The 22907-nt window shown below is 47.5% G+C and overlaps 1 protein-coding gene across 6 annotated transcripts in view; it reads left to right on the top strand.

Annotated features, from left to right (window-relative positions):
• Positions 1-22907, top strand: part of ATP11C (ATPase phospholipid transporting 11C) — a 51143-nt gene that overhangs the window by 115 nt on the left and 28121 nt on the right. Inside the window, exons 2-7 of one of the 6 annotated variants that reach the window (XM_042824783.1) lie at positions 2467-2545; positions 15071-15190; positions 16759-16848; positions 20728-20808; positions 21790-21897; positions 22566-22694. In XM_042824783.1, coding sequence (XP_042680717.1) covers positions 2480-2545; positions 15071-15190; positions 16759-16848; positions 20728-20808; positions 21790-21897; positions 22566-22694 — 594 coding nt within the window. In that variant the 5' untranslated portion in view covers positions 2467-2479. Of the gene's footprint in view, positions 1-88; positions 131-2466; positions 2546-9741; positions 9799-10434; positions 10504-13000; positions 13107-15070; positions 15191-16758; positions 16849-20727; positions 20809-21789; positions 21898-22565; positions 22695-22907 lie in introns of those variants that run through there. The other 5 variants (XM_042824787.1, XM_042824786.1, XM_042824785.1 and 2 more) reach the window with 5 other exon arrangements.

The following is a 22907-nucleotide window of genomic DNA, read 5'->3' as shown; positions in this document are numbered from 1 at the left end:
GGGGCCCCGCGGCGGGCATGGTGCGCGGCCGGCGGGACAGCCTGGGGGCCGCGGCGAGGCGGGCGATGCGGTGGTGAGGGCGGCGGGGCCGGGCGCTGCCGCGATGCTCCGCCGCAGCCTGAGCCGCCTGGTGAGTGCGGGGCCGGGGCCGGGGCCGGGCGGGGGGAGCTCGGCGTCTCCGCGTGTTTCGGTCGCGCTTCCCGAGGGGCTCCGAGCGCCGTGCTGCTGGGCGGCCCTCGTCATCCTGGAGCCTCCCCTCAGGGCGCTGCTGGCGCTGCGGGGCTCCACGAGGCACTGGCTTTGCAGCGAGAGCAGGAACCTTTTCTTCCTTAGGATTTTTTTTTTTTTTTTTTTTTTTTAATAAATACCCCCGCCTCCCCAGTTATAATAATTACAAAGTTGATACAGAGGGATTTCCCCGGCGCAGGACGCACACACCAGCTCCGTGCAGCCAGCAGCAGGATGGAGATAGCCAGTAGCTGTCAGCACGCTCAGCACTGCTCTTCCCAGTGCTTCTTGTCCCCACGCAACACCTTAAAAACCTGCCCAGTGCCACATAAGCTACTTTGGAGATTTCCCTGTGACCTCATGGCTTGGACTGGACTCTGTAATTACTCACTTTTTCCTGTTCTGCAGCAAGCGTAAAACCAGGGCTTTTGCATCATTTCAGAAACCTCTGTGTGCTCAGCAGTGTTGCTGATTGCGCAGCAGAGGTGCTGGGGTTCAAATGGCAGCTGGGTGTTATGGGCGCACTGTGTGCCCTTGTTGGCCCCATGGCGATGCACTCTGCCTTCAGCTGCTGTAAGGGCTGAAAAATGCTGAAGAATGATTTTTGTTGCTGTGTTAACTTCTGTTTTTGAGCAAGCTGTTCGTGCCGGGCTTTCAGCATAAGGAACTCTCCTCGTTTTTAAGTTGCACTAGGAGTGAAGATGGTTAATTCTACTGTTTTTGTGCTTTTAGGTTGCGTTTCTGTTGGAGCCTTTGGGTTGGCCTTGCAGCAAATGCAGCAACAGTGACTCTGGTTTGATGGCCCCAGGCACAAATGTAACAGATGTAATTGCAGTACCCCCAGTTACTGAGGCTCAGCCCTGCCTGGTGCTGCATGCTTCCTACCACTCCCTTGTTGGAGGCTTGCAGCGCACATCAGGAGGTAGTTTGAGTACAGAGTGCTGGAGTTCTGTTAAAAACTGATTTTAGTTGGCTGCTTTGTGTAAGCAAGTGCTGGGGAACTGCTGAGACAATTGTGGGGTCCGTGAGTGTCATTCATGGTTGGCTCCATTGTCCTCATGCTAAAAGGAATAGGAGCCTTCTGTTATGCCCTTGGGACAGCAGTTGCTGAGTGCTTCTCCCAGTAATATGTGCTCCCTGCTTGCTATCAGGCCACTACAGGTTGCCCAAAACTCAGGCTGGGGCAGATAGCAGCTCCTGCTGTTGCACATCACCATTGGGCAGCTCGGAGACATGGGGCTGCCTTCAGCCCTATGGCCGTATGGGCAGCACAGGGCTTTGAGGTGCTTGTGGTGTGGCACTGCAGGAAGCTCACTGCAGTGGTTGAAGGCTGGAGACTGTTCTGCGCTGAGGTCCCCGCAAGGCTGCTCTGACAAATGGTGCTGCTGCTTCACCGCCTGGCCTCTGCCAGAGGCTTAGAAATGCCGGACTGTTTTCAGGTGTATTTCACAAGACACAGGCTTGTGCTCCCTGCAGGAACAAATGGGCTCTGAGCTTCAGTTTACACCAGTGAGATCCCTGCTGCTGAAATGAGCATTGTGCCAGGATTGCTGTGGGGAAGCAGGATAGGATTGCCACGGTTAATCCACTTTAAGGAGATACTGTCAACTTGAAATATAACTTCAATTCTCTTATGGAAGTGGATTTTGGTATTGGGGTTTTATTTTTAGTCTCACTCTGTTTGCATCCCTTTTGTGGAAAGGCTGGAGCAGCATTCAGAATGCGTGTGGTGAGTGGCTGGGGTCTGCACTCTGTGAGCAGCTACAGCTCCCTACAGTGTGCCTGGAGGTTGGCAGGGCAGATCCTCATGTTGTGGATTGGAGATGATGTGCTTTTTTTCCTTACTTACCTTTCTGGGTTCTTTGGAAGTGTGCATGCAGCCATACCTTGGGGCCAAAGCTGCAATACAGTGACTGTGGCTGGCAGGCAGGGATCTGGATTGCAGCTGCTAGCAGCTCTGCCAGTACAGCGGGGTGAGCGCAGGTTCAGGCTTTGTAAGGAGCAATGAACTGACAAAGAGAAGTTACTCATGGCCCTGCTGTTTTTTGGGCTTTTTCCTGTTTGCTTTTATTTAAAACTGCATCCCTTGTGTGGTGATGTTAGTAAGCACTGGGTGCTGGTGAGCTGTTTGATCTCACAGCATTGACTTGAAGTTGGGGAACGTGACATCTCTTCAGTGGGTTTGCATTGCTTCTGCCTTGGCCAAATCAGTTCTGTGATGCCAGTGTCTTCCTGCAGGTCTGCCTTGGTGATGATGTCTCATCTGCTTCCTCACCTTCACTGCTGTCAGTGCCACGTGGATGCCAATAGCCCACAGGTCAGGAAGGCAGCCTGTCCTCTGCATGTCCCTTGTGCAATGCCTTGGGCTCAGCTGCTTGGTGTCTTTCTGGACAGTAACCAGAGCAGACTAGGTTGGCATTGTGCAGCCTTTGTAGCAGGCTGTTATTTGCAATTTGTGTGCTTCGTGCTGCTTTACTGTGGAGGTTTTCCATCTGGGGCTCATTTTATTTAATTACAAAACTGTATGCATACTGCCACAAAGTGGGGTGATGAAGGACACGCGTGCAGGAGCTGGTTCCTGTGCTACCTGTGGCTGCCAGCTAGTGACCCAAGCAGTCTGGCAGTGCCTCACCGCCTGCTTTCACATCCTCCAGAGCGAGCTTTGCTTGCTTCTTGTGTTAAGCCTGTGACAGGGGAGGGCTTTTTCCCTTGTGCAAACAATTGCAAATTTACTTTCATAATCCCTTCCTGGAGCACCCAGATGCTGGGTCCTATCTCTGCAGATGGAAGTTCCCATGCATACAGGCAGTGTCTGGCAAGAAGTGCAAGGTATGCTTTGGACAAGGTGGTTGTACAATGCCCCTTTGTATTTTGAAAGTCACCTTACGTGATTTGCCCCAAAACCCCATGCAGAGGAAGACTGGTGTTGCAAGGCTTGGGTGGGGGCTGCCTGGGTGCATTCCTGCTGCCCTGCCCTACCAACGTAGTGCTTTGATGCTCCCTCCACCTTCCCCAGGGCATAAATCTCTGTGATCAGAGCATTTTGACCTCTTGTGTCACCTAAGCCTTAGCTGCCTGCCCCCCCTGTCCTCTGGGAAGGAGCAAAGACAGAAGAAAGGCCTGGGAAAAGGCATGTGTTGACTCAAGAGGTGTGTGCCGGAGGTTGATCAGATCCTGCCTGAGAAGCCTGGGGCTCCTGCAGCAGGGTGAAGGGGCAGGCAGTGGGTGCTGCTCACTGCCCTCCTGGGGCCGGTCTAATCTGATACTCCACAGGAAAGCTGTCCTCCACAGAGATGCACTCCAATGGCAGAACGAAAAATCAAATTCCCCATGCAATGTGGTGGACCACAGGGAGGTGAGAACGGAAGGGATCACAACAGGAAGATGCCCATGCCTGGCTGGGCAGAGTGCAGGAGCAAGAGCTGCACGAGTGTGTGGTGGAGGGTGCTCGTTTACACTCATGGCTAGTTTTTGCAGCAAATGTGTAATACTGTCTATTTTGGGATATGGAACACATCTGTTTTTTGTCATGCTTGCTTTTAATTTTTTTTTTTTTAAACAGTGTGAAGCAAACATTAACGCGTGGTTGCAGTTCCTATTCTCATAAGGGGCATAGGTGGGAGGAGGAAATCTCAAGAACCGCTTTTTCCCCAGTCCAGCCACGCTAGCATCTTGAGAGCAAGGCTGTGTGTCAAATACCTTGTGCCAGACTGGCAGCTCGAGCATTTTGCTCTCCTTAATGTGACAAAAAAGCCACGGGCAGCGCAGGCTGGGTTTGGGCATGCAGCGCTGCGGGGTGTCCATGACTCCGGGTGGCTGTTCTGCTCGGCTGAATCTCGTGCTTTGAGAGAGCATGGATTTAAATGAAGCAGCTTTAACTTCTCATGAATAAAAGCATTGTTGCTGGAATTTGTTTTGTACAGTGTCCTTAGCGTGATAACGCTGTTTGCCACACTGAGACCGAGTTCTGCTGATAGCAGCTGCAGTGCAGACCACGAATTACTGCAGAGGAACAGGATCAGGAAGCTAGAAATAAGGAACGAGAGCAGTGGGGAAGGTGCAGAGCAGGCTGTTGCACGCAGGACAGTGTGGTGCTGGGCTGTTGCCTGTTTGTTTTTCCATGGTGCAGACCTCCCGTTTGGTCACGGAGGGATTCTCCTTTTTCCTGACTGCTGGTCATAACACTTTTTGCTGTTGTATCTGCTGTTCTGTAATACAAGGTGGGACTTTGTCCTGTAAGGAAGGGTGCTAGGAATGTGCTTGTGAGTATCTGGGGAGCAGCCCTGAGTGGCCTTGGGCTTTGCCAAGTGCATGAGCTGCAAGCAGCCTCCTCACCCCAGGAGCACTGTGGGTTTTGGTCTGTGCCTGCCAGCTCCAACGTGCTCATTTCTTTGAACAGCTGAGTCTCTTATCAAAGCCCATACCCTGAAAAAAAAGTTTCTCTAACTTCTGTAACCGTTTTTCTTTAAAGTTGCAGAACATTCTCCTTCCCGGAGCTTTTTTTCCCAGAAATAGCTCAACCGTTTGGCTAAAAATAAATAAAATCAAACAAAAACCCAGCCTCAGACAAGTGAAATGTTCATGTGTGCTGCTCAAGTTTGGAGAGGTTTGAAACTGCTGCAAGGAGGAGCTGGAAAGCACCGGTCAGAGTTAAAGCAATGCTGCCAATGAAACCCTCTGTGTTTAGAAACTTCCTTTGAGAATTAGATATGTGCAGGGGTTGCATTTTATTCTTTCTGACTCCAGTTGTATTTTGCTGAGAATAATGATGATCTGATGCATTGTATGGGCAAAGTTTAGAGTCTGGCTTGTTGCTGAATTGCAACTGCAAGCATGGCAATTTGCTTTTAACAGTGGAAACTATAAAAGCAAACAGGCCCTCTATTAATAGCAGGGTTTTCGGACTTGTCTTTAATGTAATCCTGTTGCCCTTGATTTATGTGCTTTCTTTTTGGTTAAAGCTGCTGCTTTCTGTCTGTAACTGTTCATATCCTCTCTGCTGGTGAGGTTTTTGGAATTGTTGTATTGAGGAAAAGCAAAGGTTGCTGAGAAGATAATCAGAGTCTGAACCAGAAGAAACCTTCACTGTGAAGCACTTGCTGAGGCTCATGGCTGAGAGCAGCCTGCCTTTGGCAGCTTATTCCTCAGTGCTGATGGACTGCATGCAGTTGAAGACTTTTTCCTTTTACAGAGAGGAGGAAGTGCTTGGGGCGTGTTGTCTAGGAAGGGTGGATTTGTGTCTTCCAAGAAACTTGGAATTGGGGTGATGGAGTGTGTTCTTAAGCAACTTATTTTTCCCAGGAAATGTCATTTCAGGGGATTTTCCAAGGGAGTTTCTGTATTTTAATTGTGTTTAGGAGTGGGTGCCAATGCTGGGAGCTCTGCCTGCGCCCATCTGCGTGCTTGGCTGTTCCTTTCATGGCCTTCTGCTGGAAAGTGCCCACCAGAGTCCCCCACTGAGCCCTGCTCCAGGGCAGTCAGTAGTTGCCAGCGTGCTGGTACAGCTCAGGCTTGCAAAATACCTTACGTGAGACCTTGCACTGAAAGCTGCTTCTCCTGGTTCTTCATGTCAGAAGAATTCTGTGATAGCTGAGGTCCACTGCTGGGAAGCACAGGCTGGGTTTTGCCTGGCAGGTTTTGCTAGTGCTGTGGCTCTAAGAGCACACAAGTTTTGGACTTTATCTGTGTGTTCTCTGCCCAGCCAGTGGACTTGGATCTGGATATCTGGGCTTTGATCTCTGCAAATCATTAAATATCACCACAGGGAAGCTGGGAGAACTGCAACCTCTGCTTCTCTTATCTCTGATGAGCAGACTGTCTTCTTTGTGCCCCTGTTTTAATAGCCAAGAGGTTGAAGAGCTGTGGGCACCCCAGCCTTGAGGTTCTGTGCCCATTGGGGCTGAGGGTTATTGCTGGGGCCTTTCACACCATTGCACTTGTGTCAGTAGTGAGTGCTGTGTGAGCCTTGCATTGGTGGGATGGGGCTGTTTAGCTGCATCTTAACCATGAGGACCCCGTGCCCATCAGGAGGTGTGTCCTGCTGATGGGAAGGTGGGCAGTAAGTTCAGAGTTGGTAATTGTAAGGCACTTCTGGTGGTAATGATATCATAAAACCATTTAGGTTGGAAAAGACCTATGAAATCACCAGGTCTAACCATCACCTAACGCTGCAGTCTGCAACCAAATCACATCCCTGGGTACCACCCTCACCCACCTCCATGAAGAAATTCTTCCTGATAGCCAGTCTGTACCTCCCCGTGCAACTTGAGGCTATTTCCTTGTATCCTGTCAGGTGTCACATCAGGAAAATGGTTAAACATCTTAGCAGGTCCTTACAGAGGGCACCAAAGCTTCCCTTCATGCTGAGCAGCCCCAGTTCTCTCAACTGTTCCTCGTAACTCTTGTTTTCCAGTCTCATCACCAGCTTTGTTGCTCTTCTCTGAATCCTTCAGCAACAAAAAATCCTTTTTATAGCAAGAGGCCCAAACTAAGCACAGTGCTTGAGGTTGGGCCTCACTGGGGAGCACTGTCTGTGACCAGCTGCTCTGATGCCATTCGCAGTGATATTCTATGATATCCTCTCTGTGGCAGTTTTGCTTTCCTGTGGTTCTTTGCGCGCTATCTGAAGGATGGCATTACTACCAATGCAGCCCAGCTGCTCTCCTTAACCACTGCACTGCAGTTTGCTGAATTATTTTGTCTTTTCTGGCATCTGACCACCAGGTTATTCACTGGCTGTAATCAATGAATACTGGATCTAGGTAGCTAGTACTTTGCTTTTTGCAGTACGTAAGGCTCCAGGATGTGTGTGAATCTGTTACACGGATTGCAGTCACCCGTTTGTGGTTACAAAGTGATGCTTTCCCTGCAGTGCTGGTCTGCCTGGCCCTGGTGCAGTGCCTGAGTTTCTCTGTGCTGCATGAGGCTGATGCCTGCTGCAGTTACAGGAAGTTGCTTTGCTTTTGTTTTGTTTTGCTTTTTTGGTTTGCGCAGGACAGTTTATCTTGACCCACAGCACCTTTCCTCCTGCTGAGTGGTGGGAAGATGTGGTGAAAGTGCTCCTCAGCCTGCCCATGTGGTGAAAGCCTTTAGCCCTTTGCTTCCCGTGGAGTCCAGTGGGATGCAGCTGTTTGGGAACAGCTTTTGTAACAACAGGAAGGGGATAAAAAGACATCACTTAAAGCATTGCCTTTGTGTTTTCGTCCTTAGGGCACATGGTTGGGGTCGTGGCAGACAGGTCCTGTGGATTTCAGATCTTACCTTCAGGGCTGCCAACTCCGCCAGACTGTGGCCAGAAAGTTGGCTGGAAATTTTGCTTGAAGATGCTTTGTCACAAATGGAAGGGAAAAACATCAATATGCATTTAAAATCTCCTTTCACTATCCTGGATGTGAAGTTGCTGCAGTAGCAATACATCTGCTTTCAAAATGTTCTGTACTCTCTTGCTTTGTTGTATCTTGCATTGCAGCAGTCATAGGCTGTAAATGAAACTTGCCTGAACCAAGCACTCTATCGAGCAGAAAACACCTCATGATTGCAAGTATATGCATTTAAAAAAAATCTTTGTATGTTAAAATTTAGATGTGTTAAATATAGATATAGGTGCATTAAATATATATATGAAAATATGCATTTGCTTGTGGAGTTTCTTTTGGACTTAGCCAAAATCAAGAAAGCTCAGTGCCGATGTCTGGCACAAGGTGCCTTGTGGTGGCGGGGAGCTGGTATGTGATGGAGCTGGTATGTGATGGAGCTGGTACAGAGGCAGTGGTCCTGGGCCAGGCTTTTCCTCTTCTCCTTTCACTGCCACAGATGAAACCTTCAGTGAAGCCTCAGTTTGCATGCTGCCACGGAGCAGTCCTTTCTGAGAGGTTTAATCAGAGCTGATTTGGGATGAGCTCCTCGGGTTCATCCCCGTCTGCATGGGATGAGTGCTCTGCATGTTTTGTTTGGATTTGTGTGGTTTTTGCCCCCTGCTTTCACCAGTGCTGTTGCTCACCACATCGTGCCGTGAGGCAGTGAAGAGGTAAGCTGGGGCTCTGCACAACAGCAGCTGCCACCTTCTTTGCCAGGCTTATGTATGGGTGCTTTCTGCTGAGGAAGCGTGGAAGCTGCAGAACCAATATACTATAACTGGTTTTTTAGCTCATAATGCAGTAACTGATGTGTGATTTGAAATAACTGTGGATGTCTTTTTTGGGTACCTGTTGTATATCATTGGCTACAGTCATTTCTGTTTTTCCAGTCATTTCTTTTTTCCAAAACTTTGGTCATTTTTGAGGTAGAATTTTAACTGAAGCTGATTTACTCTAAAAGCATGCCCACCCTTGACATTCAGCTGTAATTGATAGCTTTTGTAGTCAGAGACATTTGTTCTGTTCTCCTTAATGGAAGGTTAATGCACTTATCTTTGCCATGGCTGTTTGTAAAGGGCTTTTTGATTTTTTTTTTTTTTTTTTTTTTTTTTTTTTTTTTTTTGCTGCAGCTGAAGTCAAAGCTGAGCACCTGGGAGGCTCTCCTGGTGGGGCATTTGGGGAGCAAATCAGGCTCAGTTTTTTTGTTTTGCTCACAACTTCAACAAGATTCCAGTTCTGCCTCTTCTGTAGCCTTGAATGAGCAGTGCTTTATTGTAATCTCAGCTGAAATTTGCAGGATTTAAGTGGAGGGCTCTTTGGTGTGGCCCTCGTCTTGCTGTTGTAGGGCTGTATCGGGAGGAGTTGGTGATTTCCTGCTGTGTGTCTTAAAGAATTGGTGAGCAGTTGCCTTATCTGGCCTTATCTTCCTGTATTCTGTGTACCAGTTCTAAAATTCTGTGAGGCATTAGCAAAATGGAAGACAGGCAGTGCTTGCTTAATAGATACAATTTGTTTGAAATATTGTAGGAGACACAGATCTGCATAACAGGAGCACTCTGTTTTTCTTGCGCCGTACAGGATATGTAAAAGCTGACTAAGATGTGCAACAGGCAAGACAAGATGATTTAAAGCATTTCTTAGCTCTTGTGATCCAGGCTATTTTCAGCGGTAATAAAAATTAAGTGCTGCTAGCGTATGGTGAAGCCATGTACTGCTTGTTGCCTGAGTTTCAATTGGCTTAAGGGGGGGGGAAAGAAATCTCACTGCCAGGAAATTAAATGAGGGAAATACAATCCACTTCATGAGCAGCTCTGCCATCTTTGATGATGATTCCCATGTAATTCCTCCCCTGGGCTGGAACAAAGCACAGCCGTGGGGCTGGGCGGTGATGTAACGTCCTGCGGGGCCGGGCGGCCGGGCTGCATCAGCCTTAGCTGCAGCACTGCTTTCCTGGCTCGGAGTTCTGCATGCTGGGTTTGTTCTCACTCAGTTGAAGGGAGTTACTTTTTTTTCCTTTTTTTTTTTTCTTTTTTTCCCCCCTCTTCTCTTCCTCCCAGCTCACCTTTTCTATGAATGCTTGCTCAGCGAGGGCGCATTTGTTGGCCCATCTAATTTTGTGGAGCACCTCATTTTCAGCCCTTTTTGCTGGGTGTCTTCTTCCAAATGAAGTTGAATGGATGGAAGTGGGACTTTTCACTTAACAGATACCATTCCGGTAAGTGCAGGGTGGGAAGATCAAACATGCAGGGAGAGGAAGTTGTGCATGTGAAGAAACTTGTCCTGATAGCTGTGAGGACAGAAACACCCTTCTTCCTTTCCCTGTCTATGGAAAGAGGCTTTGGGGTCGGGCAGGATGGGAATGGCTGGGCTGCATGTGCCATGAGTCACTGGGACCATATCCCAGCCAAGATGCTGCCCAGTTCTCCTGCACACAGCAATACAGCTCGCACCCCGCTTGCTTCCGTGGCCGTGACGCTGAAATCCCTTGTGCACCAGCATCCCGGCAGGCAGCCCGGCTCAGTCTTCTGCTCCAGGAGGCTTAAGTTCCCACGGATGAACTGATTTCTCCCTGCCTCGAGCCCCTGACGTTGTGCAGCTGGCTGTGCTCTGCCCGCAGGCTGTCGGATCCCGGTGCTGTGGATGGGTAACGTGTGCTGGGCTGGATTGACTGTGCGGCTCTGCTACCCAGCCTGACGGGAACAGGAGCCAAAAGGATTTCCTGAGGATAAACAATTACAGGCCACGTGTTGAGGTTTTCTTTCTTGCCGGGCTAATTGCTCTGCTCCCAGTAGCTGGTCTAGCCGCATGTGCAGCCCAGAGCATAAATCTGGTTGCTGGAGTGACCTGGAGGAGGAGAATACTGCGCATGGGGTCTGGGGCACCTGAAGCTGCTTCTGCCTGGGAGCAAGGGCTGAACCAGGTGATATCTCTCTTTTCTCCCTTCCCCCCCCTCCCCAGTACTTTCTTGTACATGTTTCTCTGCAGAGCAGCAGGGGCAGGGTTATAAGACAACAGTGTTGTTGAGAACAGGAAAAACTTAATTTGAAGAAGCAGGGGCAAACAAGCAGGGTCCCAGCAGCTGAGGCTGAATGCCTGGCTGCCCAGGGGCTGCTCTCCTGCAGTCAGAGCTGGGACAGGTTCGGGTGGCTGGGGAAGCATGGGGTTACAGAAATGTCACCAAGCGTACCATGGCATTTAGATTTTAGTTGTTGTTTCTATAACTGAAGAACAGAGGCTTTGAAAGGACCAGAAAACAACTAGAAAACCAGCAAATTATAGCTGTTGGGACTGATGCAAGCACTGACAACTGCAATCTTTGAGCTTTTTTGTTTTTATTTTTATCCAGTTTGCTCTTTCGCTAATTTTTGCCAGAGCAAATCGCTGCCTGTGCTCTGGAGAGCTCTCTGCCTTTCCAAAATAGCTGCCCTCAAGCAGACGTGTGTGCACAGCATGAGCTGGAAGGGGAGGGGGAGAGGTCTGGAGGAGGGAAGACCTTGCTGTATTTTCTTTGTCACTGCTGTAAAAGCGTTTGGGCTCTTGTTCAAAATCCTTCTTCTGTTCTCAGCTCTGGAGTGTTCCTGCGATACTGAATTTGAGATGCCGGCAGCATGCTGGTTGAACTTTATTTTGGTCTGCCAAAAAAAAATGCTGCTGCAATGAGAAGGAGGGTTTTGTAACCCTGGCTCCTGCAAGGCAGAGGGAAGAGCTGAGATCCTGAAAACTTCCAGAGGGCAGTGGTTGCGCTTGAACAGTAGCAGCATACTTTCCACAAAATAGCAGCAATTGAGTAAGGTTTTCCCAGTTGGTAGCTGCTGGCTTTGGTCTGTTAGGCATTCTGCATCACAACTGATCCTGACTTTCTGCAAATTGCTGCTGAGCTGAAACTAATTACAGACGATGCGGTGTATGTGCTGGGAAAGTGTGGTGCTACATGATTTGTGGACAGGCAAAAAAGCACCCGAAAAGCTCTTAGGTTTTTTCATCCCTGTAGTGCTTCATGTCTCTTGGGATGCTCAACGCAGAAATGTGCCAACCGCCCCCAGCTCTGGTCAGAGCAGGCTTTTTCCATAGCTCAAACTACCAGGTTTGGAGCAAAAGGAAGTTAATTAAAGGGCATTAAACGACCCATGAAGCTCTTGGCCAAAGGGCAGGATGGTGGCTGTGAGGCTGAGCAGGGGCATGGGCTGCACTGGGGTGCACTGCGAGCCTCACCGGGACCTTCCCAGCTCTGCCAGAAGCCACAGGCATCTCCTTCCTCTGCCACCAGCTGATCCCTTGTATCCCTGCCTGCTTCAGTCTCCATCCTGGGGGATGTGAGATGACCACGCTGTCCCATATTTTCCAGCCCATGCTGGTGAGGGGGCAAGGTGGAGGCCCCTTAGCCAAGAGGATTGGGGCAGGCCTCCAGCCTCATGCTGCTGTAACAGCACGCGTGGCCGGGGCCTCTCATTAGGAGAACTAAGGGTCACTGCCTGTGTCTGGCTCCTCTCACCAGCAGATTAATCAAGGCCATAAGTGCTCTATTTCCAGGCTCTTTGGCACAGCTCGCTTCCCCACATGCGCTTAGCGGGGCCTGTGCCTGCAGGGCTGCCCCCAGTGATGCTCCTGGGGCCAGACTGTGCTGCTGGCTCCAGGAAAGGGCTGGTTCCTGCAGGGAATTTATCTGGAAAAGAAGAAAGAACACTAAGGTTTCCTCTCTCCACCCTTCTTACGGCTTTCAAGTGGCTCTTTCCCTTGTTCTCCACACCCTCCATTTCTCTCTGTGCTTTTATCACTGGCTTTATTTGCCAGATCAACTTTTCCAGGAATCTTGGTTGGTTTGGGTTCTGCTCTTTGCAAGCCCATTGTCCTTGCTGAAGGTGACAGTGGGCGCATGCAGCAAGGCCACATGTCCTTGGGAAGGGGGACCTTCTGTTGCTGCTCTGTGCCTTGGCTTTTGTTGAGGAAAGGGTAATTTGGGTAGGGGATGCTCTCCTGGGGACAAGGGATAAGGTTTAGGTGTTGAGCCCCCTGCAGTATGGTTATGTGCTGATCATGCTACCCTTGCTCTTGGTGAAGAAGAGTTGTTTTTTTTTTTTCTTCCTTTCTTCCATGGCATTGGTCCTTTTTTCATCATATTGTCCTTCTGTGCACTTGTAGGTGCATGTTGCTTGGTGGTCATTGGGATGGATCCCCTGAGCACCTGCTCAGAGCCACTACTGTTGCTGTTTTCATAATTTCTATTTTTCATGTGTTTAAATGGCAACTTTCTGCCCTGCTCTGCTCCTGACCGCCCCTCCTGTACATGTGGCCGCCCAGCAGAAGTCACCTTAGTCCCAGTTCCTCTGGCTGCCCTGCGCTTTGCTCAGCTCCAGCTGTTTGTTTCCAGACCTATGGGTTCTCAGAGCAGCAAACGCAGGGATATTCCCCTTAGGACAAGGCAGGTTATCAGCTCTCACAGACACAGTTGGAAGTGCAGTTGATTCAGATCGATGGAGCTCGCTCTTTAGATCGGGAGATCTGCCTAGCATGTTGTCCGTGTGGGTAAGCATAGCCTTAGCTGCTAAATTATTAAGTGTTTCGTCAAAGTGTTGCTTGTACTCACACAGAAGTGACTCAGTGCAGAGAGTAATATAAAAATTGGCAAGAAGAATTTCAATTAAAAATATATTGGTTGGGTAACAGTACTGAGCAGGCGGGGAGGTCGGCGTGCTCAGCCGACCTGGCAGTTTGAGGAGGCTATGTGAAATTTGTGGGAGCTTTTTAGAGTTGTACACGTGTTGTTCTCCTTGGTTCTGAGGATAAATGAAACAGAACAGGCTGGTTTGGGAGTTATTTTTGTTGGCTTTTTCTTAGTAAATCGTGTCGCCTTCTCTACTACTTCTGTGATACGTGGAACAATGCAGGAGTGATTGGACTTCAAACTATTCGTGAGATCTAAGCCGCGTAATGTGGTTTAATCTTTCTTCTGCATATATTTAATATAAGCTGTGATTTCATTCAAATGGTTGAGCTTTGTACTTGTACAGTATCATTATCTCTGGTTTGGTAGATGGCTTTTTTTAATGCCTGTGGTTTCTGTTAGATCTGTTTCTGTGAGTTATTTGTCTTTACTCTGTGGCTTGAAGATATCTTCAGCACACATGAAAGGAATTCCTTTTGATTAGTTTTTGGTTGATGTGCTTCTTGCAACCATACTAAATTAAATGTGTTTTTTTTTTCCCCCACTACTTTTTCTGAAAATGAAGGAAGCAGGTAACAGGGACACTGGTTTCCATAGCTCACTTCTGCAGAGCATGAATTCATCCTGTGTTGAAGTTGGTCTCTGCCATTAATTTTTACCCAAGTTTGCTAATTTTTACCAAGATGACCACGTGCCAACCTGTTCTGTGCAGGGTGCTGCAATAGTTTCCCTGAAATTTGAGAGAGCTGGGAGGTGCACAGGCAGGGAAGGAGAGAGGTACAAATTTAGGCTAAGTATGTTGGAATTGTTTGGAGCGGAAAGCTTAATTCTGCCATCTCTATGTAGTGATTACTTCAGGTCATAAATGCTGTTGGTAATTAGCTGCCCTCACCTGGCCCACTGCCATCAAGCAGTAGCTGTTCCCAGCTCATCCCAGAGAAGTTGATAGCAGAAGGCTGAGCCTCAATTGACTTCCATGGTTGTATTGATAGATGGGCTTTTAAAATTTGGACATTGTAAGAAAATAGCAATCATCCCTGATGCCTCCTTTTTTGAGGCTGCAGTTTCGGACAGTCAGCTGTTCTCTGCTAAGAAAAAAAAGCCACTCTAAGATGTGGGACACTTGGGTTCTGCTAGAATAATTAACAGAAACGTGTTTATCTGAGTTGGTCCTTCCCCTCCGAGCCACGTGCCGAGGGGTCTCTGGACCTGCACAGAGCAAATGAGACTGAAATGCACTGCTGCTTAAGCAGAAAAGCCATCCGTTCTACTGACATTCTGTTGACAGAAGGGGCATTTGTGTAACAGTTAAAATGTGTGCTTATTCTTTTAAAATAAACTTTCTGTGCAGTGAGTTTGTGATGCGAAACTGCCTGCTTCATTATTTCTGTTTTTATTTTGGATGTAAAATAGCATCCAAAAATAGCATTAAGCTCTTGAAAAGTCCAGTCCTGAGTCCATGTCCTGAGGGAGGCAGGGAGATGTTCTGGGTGGGCTTGAGGGTTTGGCAAGGGAAAAACATTCCCTGAAGGAAGGTGCAGCTTCTACCTCTTGTGGAGCCCTGGGGAGAAGCCTGGAGCCTGAAGCTTAACCTTGAATCACGGAATTGGTAAGCTTGGAAAAGGCCACAGAGATCATCTGGTCCAGCCATCAACCCATCACCACTGTAATGTAGCCACTTGGTTTGGCTGAACGATTCCCTGCTATTGGTGAGATGGAGAAGTCAATTAAAGAACAAGCTGGAAGCTGTTGCTACAAATATTGATTTGTTGAGGGGTTTTTTGAGTTAGAAGCTAAAAGTTCTCTTTTCTCATTGCCCCAACAGTGTGCTGGGGAGGAGAAGCGGGTCGGTACGCGAACTGTGGTGGTTGGGCACCGGCCGGTTTCAGAGGCAGATGCCTACGTGGCACAGAAGTTCTGCGACAACAGGATTGTCTCCTCCAAGGTAAGCTCTCTGCTGGGCTGGATGAGAGCAAAGCACCTGCAAGCTGGGGTATTTCCTTCTGGTTTTTAGGCATTCCCTTTTTATGGATAGGGCAGGCCAGGTGTCCTACAGCATGTGACATGACAGCTGTTTAGATTTGTGATAGGCAGTGGGGGTTATTTTATAAATGGACATATGCATATGATTCCCCTGCCTTTTGTTTGCATGGGTTTTTCTCTCTTCGAGCAGATCAAAAATAACCGTGTTTGCTTTATCCCTTTGGATGAAAGGGGAAACATTCATACTGTATTAATATAGCTTTTGTTTGTTGTGGAAAACTGTGGTGACACCCATCTACCTTCTGCTCAGCTTTTTCCATGACATTCATGAAGTTCTTTCAAGTGATTTGAAGCCAATTCAAGTGAAATATCAAACAAGTGGCATCTGATATTGTCAACACAGCTGGATGCATGTTGTGTTGCTTAGGAGCCGTGATGCTGAGCATACTGTTAAGCTTCTGCCATGCTCAAGCTGTACGGGCTTTCTTCCTCTCCTTTCTTTATTTATACAGCTTGGGTCTTGTTTGTACTTTATGACTTGTGCTGCATTTATACTGGGGCAAGTTTAAAGTCTAAATAATGTGTAGCATTCCCATTGACTTTCCCCTGATGTGCAAGAGGGGTCCTTCAGAGATCACCTTCCCATGCTTTAGTTCTCTCTCTGATAAATGGTTTGTTTTAGCACTAATTCTGTAATTCTTCCCTGATTTATTTTTGAATATTGTGCCCTTTTTCTTTTTTTTCCATTTGCGTTTGCTCACATGGACTCTTCTTACTTGAGCAGTGTTTTCTTACTAAATGAACATTGGTCTTGAGACTTGCTTAATATTCATTGTTTATTCAAAGCAGACTGAAAGATCAGATGTTAGACCCATTATTTTCTGTGTTGTTCTTAAATTCCACATTTTCTAAGCAAATAATTCAGCTCCATTCTTAAAATGATGCCAAAGGGCAGCCTAATAATGGATCTGCATGGGCAAGAAGTCTAAGCAGAACAGCAACTCCAGATATTCTTTTAATTTGGAAAAAAAATATCTTTGTAGCATGCATTATCTTTTCATTAAGTTGTGTCTCCTGAAATGCCCACATAGATGCTGGTTTGTTGGAACCAATCTCATGGTGTTTATCTTTTTTTGCTCTCCACTGTTTCCAACCATGTGATTTGGATTACACGGACAAAACAGGAACAGTTGACTAACTTAAAAACCAACAAACAAAGAAGCCCCACCTGACTCCAAAACAATTTCAACTGTTTAATGAAGCAGTGGAGAGGGCCAGAGTTTGTGATGCAGTGCTGGAAGTGGAAGCTGGAGCTCAACCACAGCTGCATTGTGCCCGTCGAGGGGGGTGGCAGCAGTGCTTCCTCTACCTCCTGCCATGGTTTGCCTCAACTTAAAGGAGAGAACTTGTGTCCTGTCACGTGCAGATAACTCCCATTTGCAGCCCACAGTAAACCCTGTGTCTTGATCTCGTTGTGCTGGCACCTGGAAGCTGCAAGGTGCCCAACAGCTCATTCTTCTCTCCCCGCAGTACACAGTGTGGAACTTCCTCCCGAAAAACCTCTTTGAGCAGTTCAGGAGAATTGCCAACTTCTACTTCCTCATCATCTTCCTCGTGCAGGTAAGAGCCTTCACTGCCAAGCTGGGTGCTGGAGGTGTTTCTTTTTACATCCTCATGGTAAGCACAACTTGAGCACCAAGAATTGAGCTGAAATCTGCCTCTTGATGCTCGTAAATGCAGTTGTTTTCCTTAAAAGCTGTATTATAATTCTGGTAAGCCATTCAAGGCATAGTAACAATTACAGTTTGGGGGCCTGTCTGAGGCAGTATTCAAATGTCTGCTGAAATGATTTAAAACCATGTCAAGGTATGTATGGTTAATGCTGCAGAATTAAGATCTAGGATTGTGGGTTTGGTTTTTTTTTTTTTTTTTTGTCATCTTTGTTTCTTTTGCTCTATAGCAACATGTATTTTCCCAGATAATGTGATGTTCATACATCTTAGTTACAGTGAGTTTCGAGGCAGCCAGGGAAGAGGGGCTGTATTCAGTGAAATTCAGGAAAAACATGGCAAGAGCTTTGGGAATACGATGTTCAGGATGCTGTGCTCCACGGACCGAAGAGCAGATTTTATACACGGGTGAACTTGTGCTCTGCTTTGTGGCTTCGCTAAGGGACAAGCTGAGCAAACCTGAATATTTGTTTTCTGTTCTGTCAACCAAAAAGAAAATTGGGCTGTCAGAATGCATTTCTGGGGAAGGAATGGGAAATATGAAAGACTCACCGCAGTGCATTTATTCACCTTTTACTCCCATACTCAAGCATGAGGTTTACCAGATACCTTATTGTAGGGCTGGTATTGAGGCATCAAAGATCCTCCCCCAGCAAGCTCACAAGTAGCACTGTGAACAGCTTGCATTTAGATGGCATCTCTGGCATTTTGTTGGGTCAGGTCTCAAGGTATCACACTCCCCAAGTCTGCATGTTTGAGAGACCTCACATTTTTATCCTGACAGCAACGAGTTATGGTTTATGGCCATTTCAGCAGCTGCTAGAGAAGCAGGGGATCCCAAGGTGGCGGCTGTGCACGGCTCCTGGCAGTGCTGCAGGAAGGCAGCTAACCCTGGCATCAGCTGTTTGCCATCGCTTGATTTTACTGGCGCCGCTCCCTCGTGTCACAGGGAATTTGTAACTTGGCTGGCACTGAAGTCGGGGTGTCCTGGTGGAGATGGCCTTTTAGTGATGTGGTGTTGTGTTTGGTCTGCTGGCCCTCTGGACGCTAAGGACACGGCTTGCTCTTGATTCCAGTTGCAGGACTCACCATGGTTTAGCTGCTTGCCTGTTTTAATCACAGATATATGTAGGTGAGAGAAAAGTCTTGCTCTTCCTGCTTGTTTTTGCTCTGTGAGCTATGATTGCCTCCAAAATATGAAAGCAACTGTCATGTTCTGTTGGAAGGGAAAACCCAAACCCAATGGAACAAAAATCCCACAACACTAACACGCTTGCTACCCCATAAAGTCCACAGGGGCCCACGGCACTCATCATTCTGGGTCTGCTGGATCTTAAAAAATAAAAATAATAGTAAAAAAAAAGCACTCACAACAATTCTAGTCACTTAAAATATCAATAGTTACAGCGTGGTAAATGGATCTAGAGCTTCAGTGTTTATGTTTATCTTCAAATTACTGTCAATTGTTAGAGTTGTCCCCAGTGCTGCTTTAGGAGCAGAACCTGGCAGTACTTGTTGCCAAGCTGCAAATTCAGCTCTTGGTTGAGAGAGAGGTAGGAAAAGTACACACATTAAACATAAGATGCTAATTAGTGCACTAACAGGGATACAGATAACTGTTTCATTGGCACTTCTGTTGCAATACCCAGGGGAAACTGAGTTTCCTGGAGGAAACAGAGTGCCCAGAATAAGTGTGGTCAAGGTGCGTTTGTAGAGAGCGAGCTGGCAGCAATCAGCTTATTTAGGAGGTGCTAGGAATGAAAGATGTGCCTTACAATAAAGATGACTTCTGGATTGTGGTCTTCAGTCTTGTAAACAATGAATTTGGAAGTAACTGTTAAGTAACAGAAGGATTTTGTCACTTTTAAGTGGATCCAAATGAAGCTGTTGAAGTCCTAAAATACCTCAGAAATAGCTTCAGAGGAGTTTGCCTTTGGTTTGGCACGCAGCTCCTGCATCCCTCTGCTTCCCACCAGCAGCCAAGGAGGAGCAGCAGTATTGAGCCATAGCTCTGTGTGGAGTGCAGCAACACCCTCCAAATGCATCACTGGGTTATTTCAGGGACTTAATTCAATACATGTGTTCATACCTCTATAACACAACATTTGTGTGGACAGAAATCATATTGTTTGTTTAAATACATGCAGCTGCATGCTGTCTAGTGCAAAAAACTCACGTGGCCTAGCAGTGAGAGACTCAGGAAGCCCAGGGCAGATCTCCCTCAGCTCTCCCTTGCTCTGCCCACTTCCTGTGAGATAAAGTTAGGCTAACTGACCCATGCTTCAAGTGGCCATCTGGGTGTGCCATCCCCTATGTAACGTGTCCACGACTGCCATTGCTCACTTGAGGTTCTCCAAAGTGGTTCCTGCAGCCTTCTGTTTGTAAGCTGTGGCACTCATTAGGATGAGCCAGGGGCTGTGCACCTGAAGGACTTGCTGTGCTTACAGCAATTGCTCTCTGCTTATCTCACTCCCCTGACCTGGTGGCTGCATGTGCTTTGTGCTGAGTAAAATTGCAGTGTGCAGCATTTCAAAGAGTTACATTTCCACATAGCCTGCTCCCAGTGCTGTGCTTAAGGCAGCCTGAAACAACAAACATACAGATGCTGTTGTTTGTGAGCATGCTAGGAGAATGCAAACAAACAGAGCACAACAAAGGACCTTTGTGGGACACAAAGCCTTTCTGCCTGCTTTGCTTCTCTGTCCCTTTCCCTCGAAGCCCTCTGCATCTGCCTCCTGTTCTTCCTCCTCTCCAGGGATGCCAAGTAAACAGCCAAATTCCTTTACCCTGGTTTTGGGGTGTCCCTGGGGAAGCCCTGCAGTCTGCTCTGTTCGCTTTGGTCCCTGCACAGGGTTTGGACTGATGCTGGGAGTGGTGCTGCTGGGGGTCCCTAAGGCCTGCTGACTGCAGGCGTTGCTACCTCTCAACTTTCTGTTTGCTTTTGGGCTGCTGCCCTCCTGCTGCTGAAATGATGCTGGCACTGAGCAGGCACGAGCACCTGCTTCTGGAGGCCCTCAGCTGGGAGCTGAAAGGCTTTGCGTTCTGTCCCTTGGGAGAGGGCACCTCTGTGATGAATTTCATCAGTGGGGAAGCGGTGCAGCTCTTCCTGTTCTGATGTGAATACATCCCAACGATGAACCTGTTCTGCTGTTCTTCCCCTTCAGGCCAAGTCATGATGCTATCAAACAAACACTGTGGTTTCCCACAGCCCCAGGGTTTAATTAAAGTTGAAGGGGCTCTGCTGGGTTTTGTTCCCCGGGGGCTCGAGGCCCAGCAAGAGCACTGCGCTGAGCTCAGGGGCTCCAACTACTGACCCTCATGCGATCTCTGTGCTGTGTTTAAATCATGCTCTGAACTCAGCATCGGAGCCCAAAGGCAAAATGTTCATTTCTGGTTTATTTAGACGTTTGCATTCCATTTCACAATGTATTTCCTTAGTAAATAAGTCTGGTTTGTGTCACTTCTAGCATCTCGGTGTCAGTGGTTCAAGAGGACTGGTACTGCCCTCCTGCTTGCAGCTGCCCATGATTTGGGGTTTGGATATGCCTGCTCTTCACTGCCGAAGAGGAGAAATGTTTTTTTCTGATTTTCAGTGAGAAATGAGGGCATCTTGCTCTTCACATATGGTTGCTGCTTCTGCCCCATCCTCCTTCCCTACCTTGGTTCTCTCCAAGTGTACCAAGCACCGTTCTGCACCGTGGCCAGAGTAGTTCTTGCTTATTCTGCTGCTCGAAGCAGGTTGTCACCAGTCTGCTCTTACTGTCTGCAGGTGATAGTGGACACCCCAACCAGCCCGGTAACCAGCGGCCTTCCGCTCTTCTTCGTGATCACTGTCACAGCCATCAAACAGGTACCAGCAGTAACTGGGAGAAGATAACATTCCTGTAGGCATGTTCTCGTGCTCTCTGGGATGTCTGGCAGAGTAAATAACCAACATGGGCTGGTAGAGTTTGGGAACCTCTTCTCAGAAGGTCTTTTCAAGAGACTGCATGCTGAATGTGGACATTGGTGTATCTTGTTTGGCAGTGTAAAACGTCCACCTCTGTATTGTTGAAAGCAAATTGTGCTGGTTAGCATAGATAAGCACTGTGGCTGCCTCTCTAGGTCTGACTTTACTTGAGTTTTTCTTCTCTTTTTAGAAATGCTCTTGAACCCTTCGCAGGGTATAGAGATGTGCTCCAAATATAGCCAGTGCTCTGCTGCCTTGTTGGTAAATAGAAGGGACAGTTCAAACTCAGCTAGCCTTGAAAACATGTAGTCCTCTTTCCTCTCATAGTGTTGAAAGACCTCTTTTCTCCTATCCCATGCAAATGTGCCACTCCGAATTTCCTCCACAGAAGCTCTAAATAATAAGATAAGTTCCTTCTGCAGGGGCCAGAGAGGGAGAGCTAGAGTAAAATGTGTATGAATGTTTTATTCTTTTAGTGAAGACTGAAGAGAAGAGACTTGTCCTGCGTTACCATAGGAAGGAGTCACAGGGTGCTAAGCATATTATTCATATTATCAGCCTGTTCTTGCCAACACTGAGAATAATAGAAACATGTTACAGTAATTTAGCTGCTAGTTGCATGCACTGCATATAGATTATTTTTCATGTGTTATTTTAATCTGTTCTGAATCTGTCAAATATGCATATGAAGTTTTTAAAATAAATTGATTCAGTCTGAGCTACTCTAGTTGATGTTTAGTCAGGCATGAAGGAGTTCTGAGGACTGTTTAACTTACTCGTTTCTTTTTTTCCCCTCTCTCCTTCTTTCTCCCTCCCAGTGCATCCTATCTGATTAGTTTACTGCTCTATTATGGGTTTTGTTGCTTGTATTTGTGTGCCTAGGGGTACGAAGACTGGTTGAGACACAGAGCTGACAATGAAGTGAACAAGAGTAATGTCTTCATTATTGAAAATGCGAAGCAAGTGCAGAAAGAGAGCGAAAAAATCAAGGTAACCATTAACAGACAATTCAGATGTGGTTGTCACCAGATGGGACACTGGGGTCTCTGATACACACTGATGCCTGCAGCAGGGATGTACTGTGGTCTCCCCGAGCTGCACAAGGTTTCTCTGACTTTTGCATGAGCTGCTCTGAGAGTCCTTCCCAGTTAATAAGTGAAGCTTCCTTTGTTTGACTGCTTTTGAGAAGCTGTCTTGCAAAAGCTGTGCCTGTGCTGACAAATGACAGATCTGTCAGTGTTCCGCATTTGTCTGGGACAGGCAGTCCTCTTCTATTTCCAACTCTCCCAAGGACACCAGGAAAGCACACCGGCTTTGACGTTAATTTATCACCCTGCACTTCAGATTAGTGCAGAGTCTCTGACTTCATCAAGATTCAGCAGAGAACTGAATAATAGTGGTGCTGCGTGGGCAGGCTGCCTTGGCACTGGGTGGGCTCTGATCCTGGGGCACCTGCATGGCAAGGGGCAGGCTGCTGGTGTTCTCAGCAGGCAGAGAGCTGATCCTCCAAGTAATCTTGACTTTTGATCTTGATCTTGAACACCCTGATTCCTCTTTTAGCCAAGGTGATTTCTTCTAGGCTTTGAGAGGAGCTAAATCTGTAAGCATCTAATAATATCAGAGAGGTTTTTTTCATTGAAATGTCTCTCTTCTTGCAGGTTGGAGACATAGTAGAAGTGAAAGCAGATGAGACCTTCCCCTGTGACTTGATATTTTTGGCCTCAAGTAGCACTGATGGGACCTGTTACGTCACTACAGCGAGTCTGGATGGCGAGTCAAATTTCAAGGTGATGGGGATGGATGGGCAGCACGCAACCGAAGCTAGTGCTCGTGCAGAGTGTGTGTGTGTGTGTGTGTGTGATGATTAATTGGAGGATGCTCCTGCAGCACCCGTCCCCACGGCTATGGCTATATTTAACATCTCCTCCCTCCGTCTGTTCATCCAGTGAGTCAGCAGCCAAGTGCTCTGTGGATTGTTTGTTTTCCTTTGTTTTCTTAAA

Source organism: Centrocercus urophasianus, unplaced genomic scaffold (genome assembly GCF_019232065.1).
Source record: "Centrocercus urophasianus isolate 14NV4802_14NV808 unplaced genomic scaffold, USGS_Curo_1.0 seq_24, whole genome shotgun sequence".
NCBI lineage: Eukaryota > Metazoa > Chordata > Aves > Galliformes > Phasianidae > Centrocercus > Centrocercus urophasianus.
Note: the sequence above shows the minus strand (reverse complement) of the source record. Positions and strands in the feature narration are given on the sequence as shown.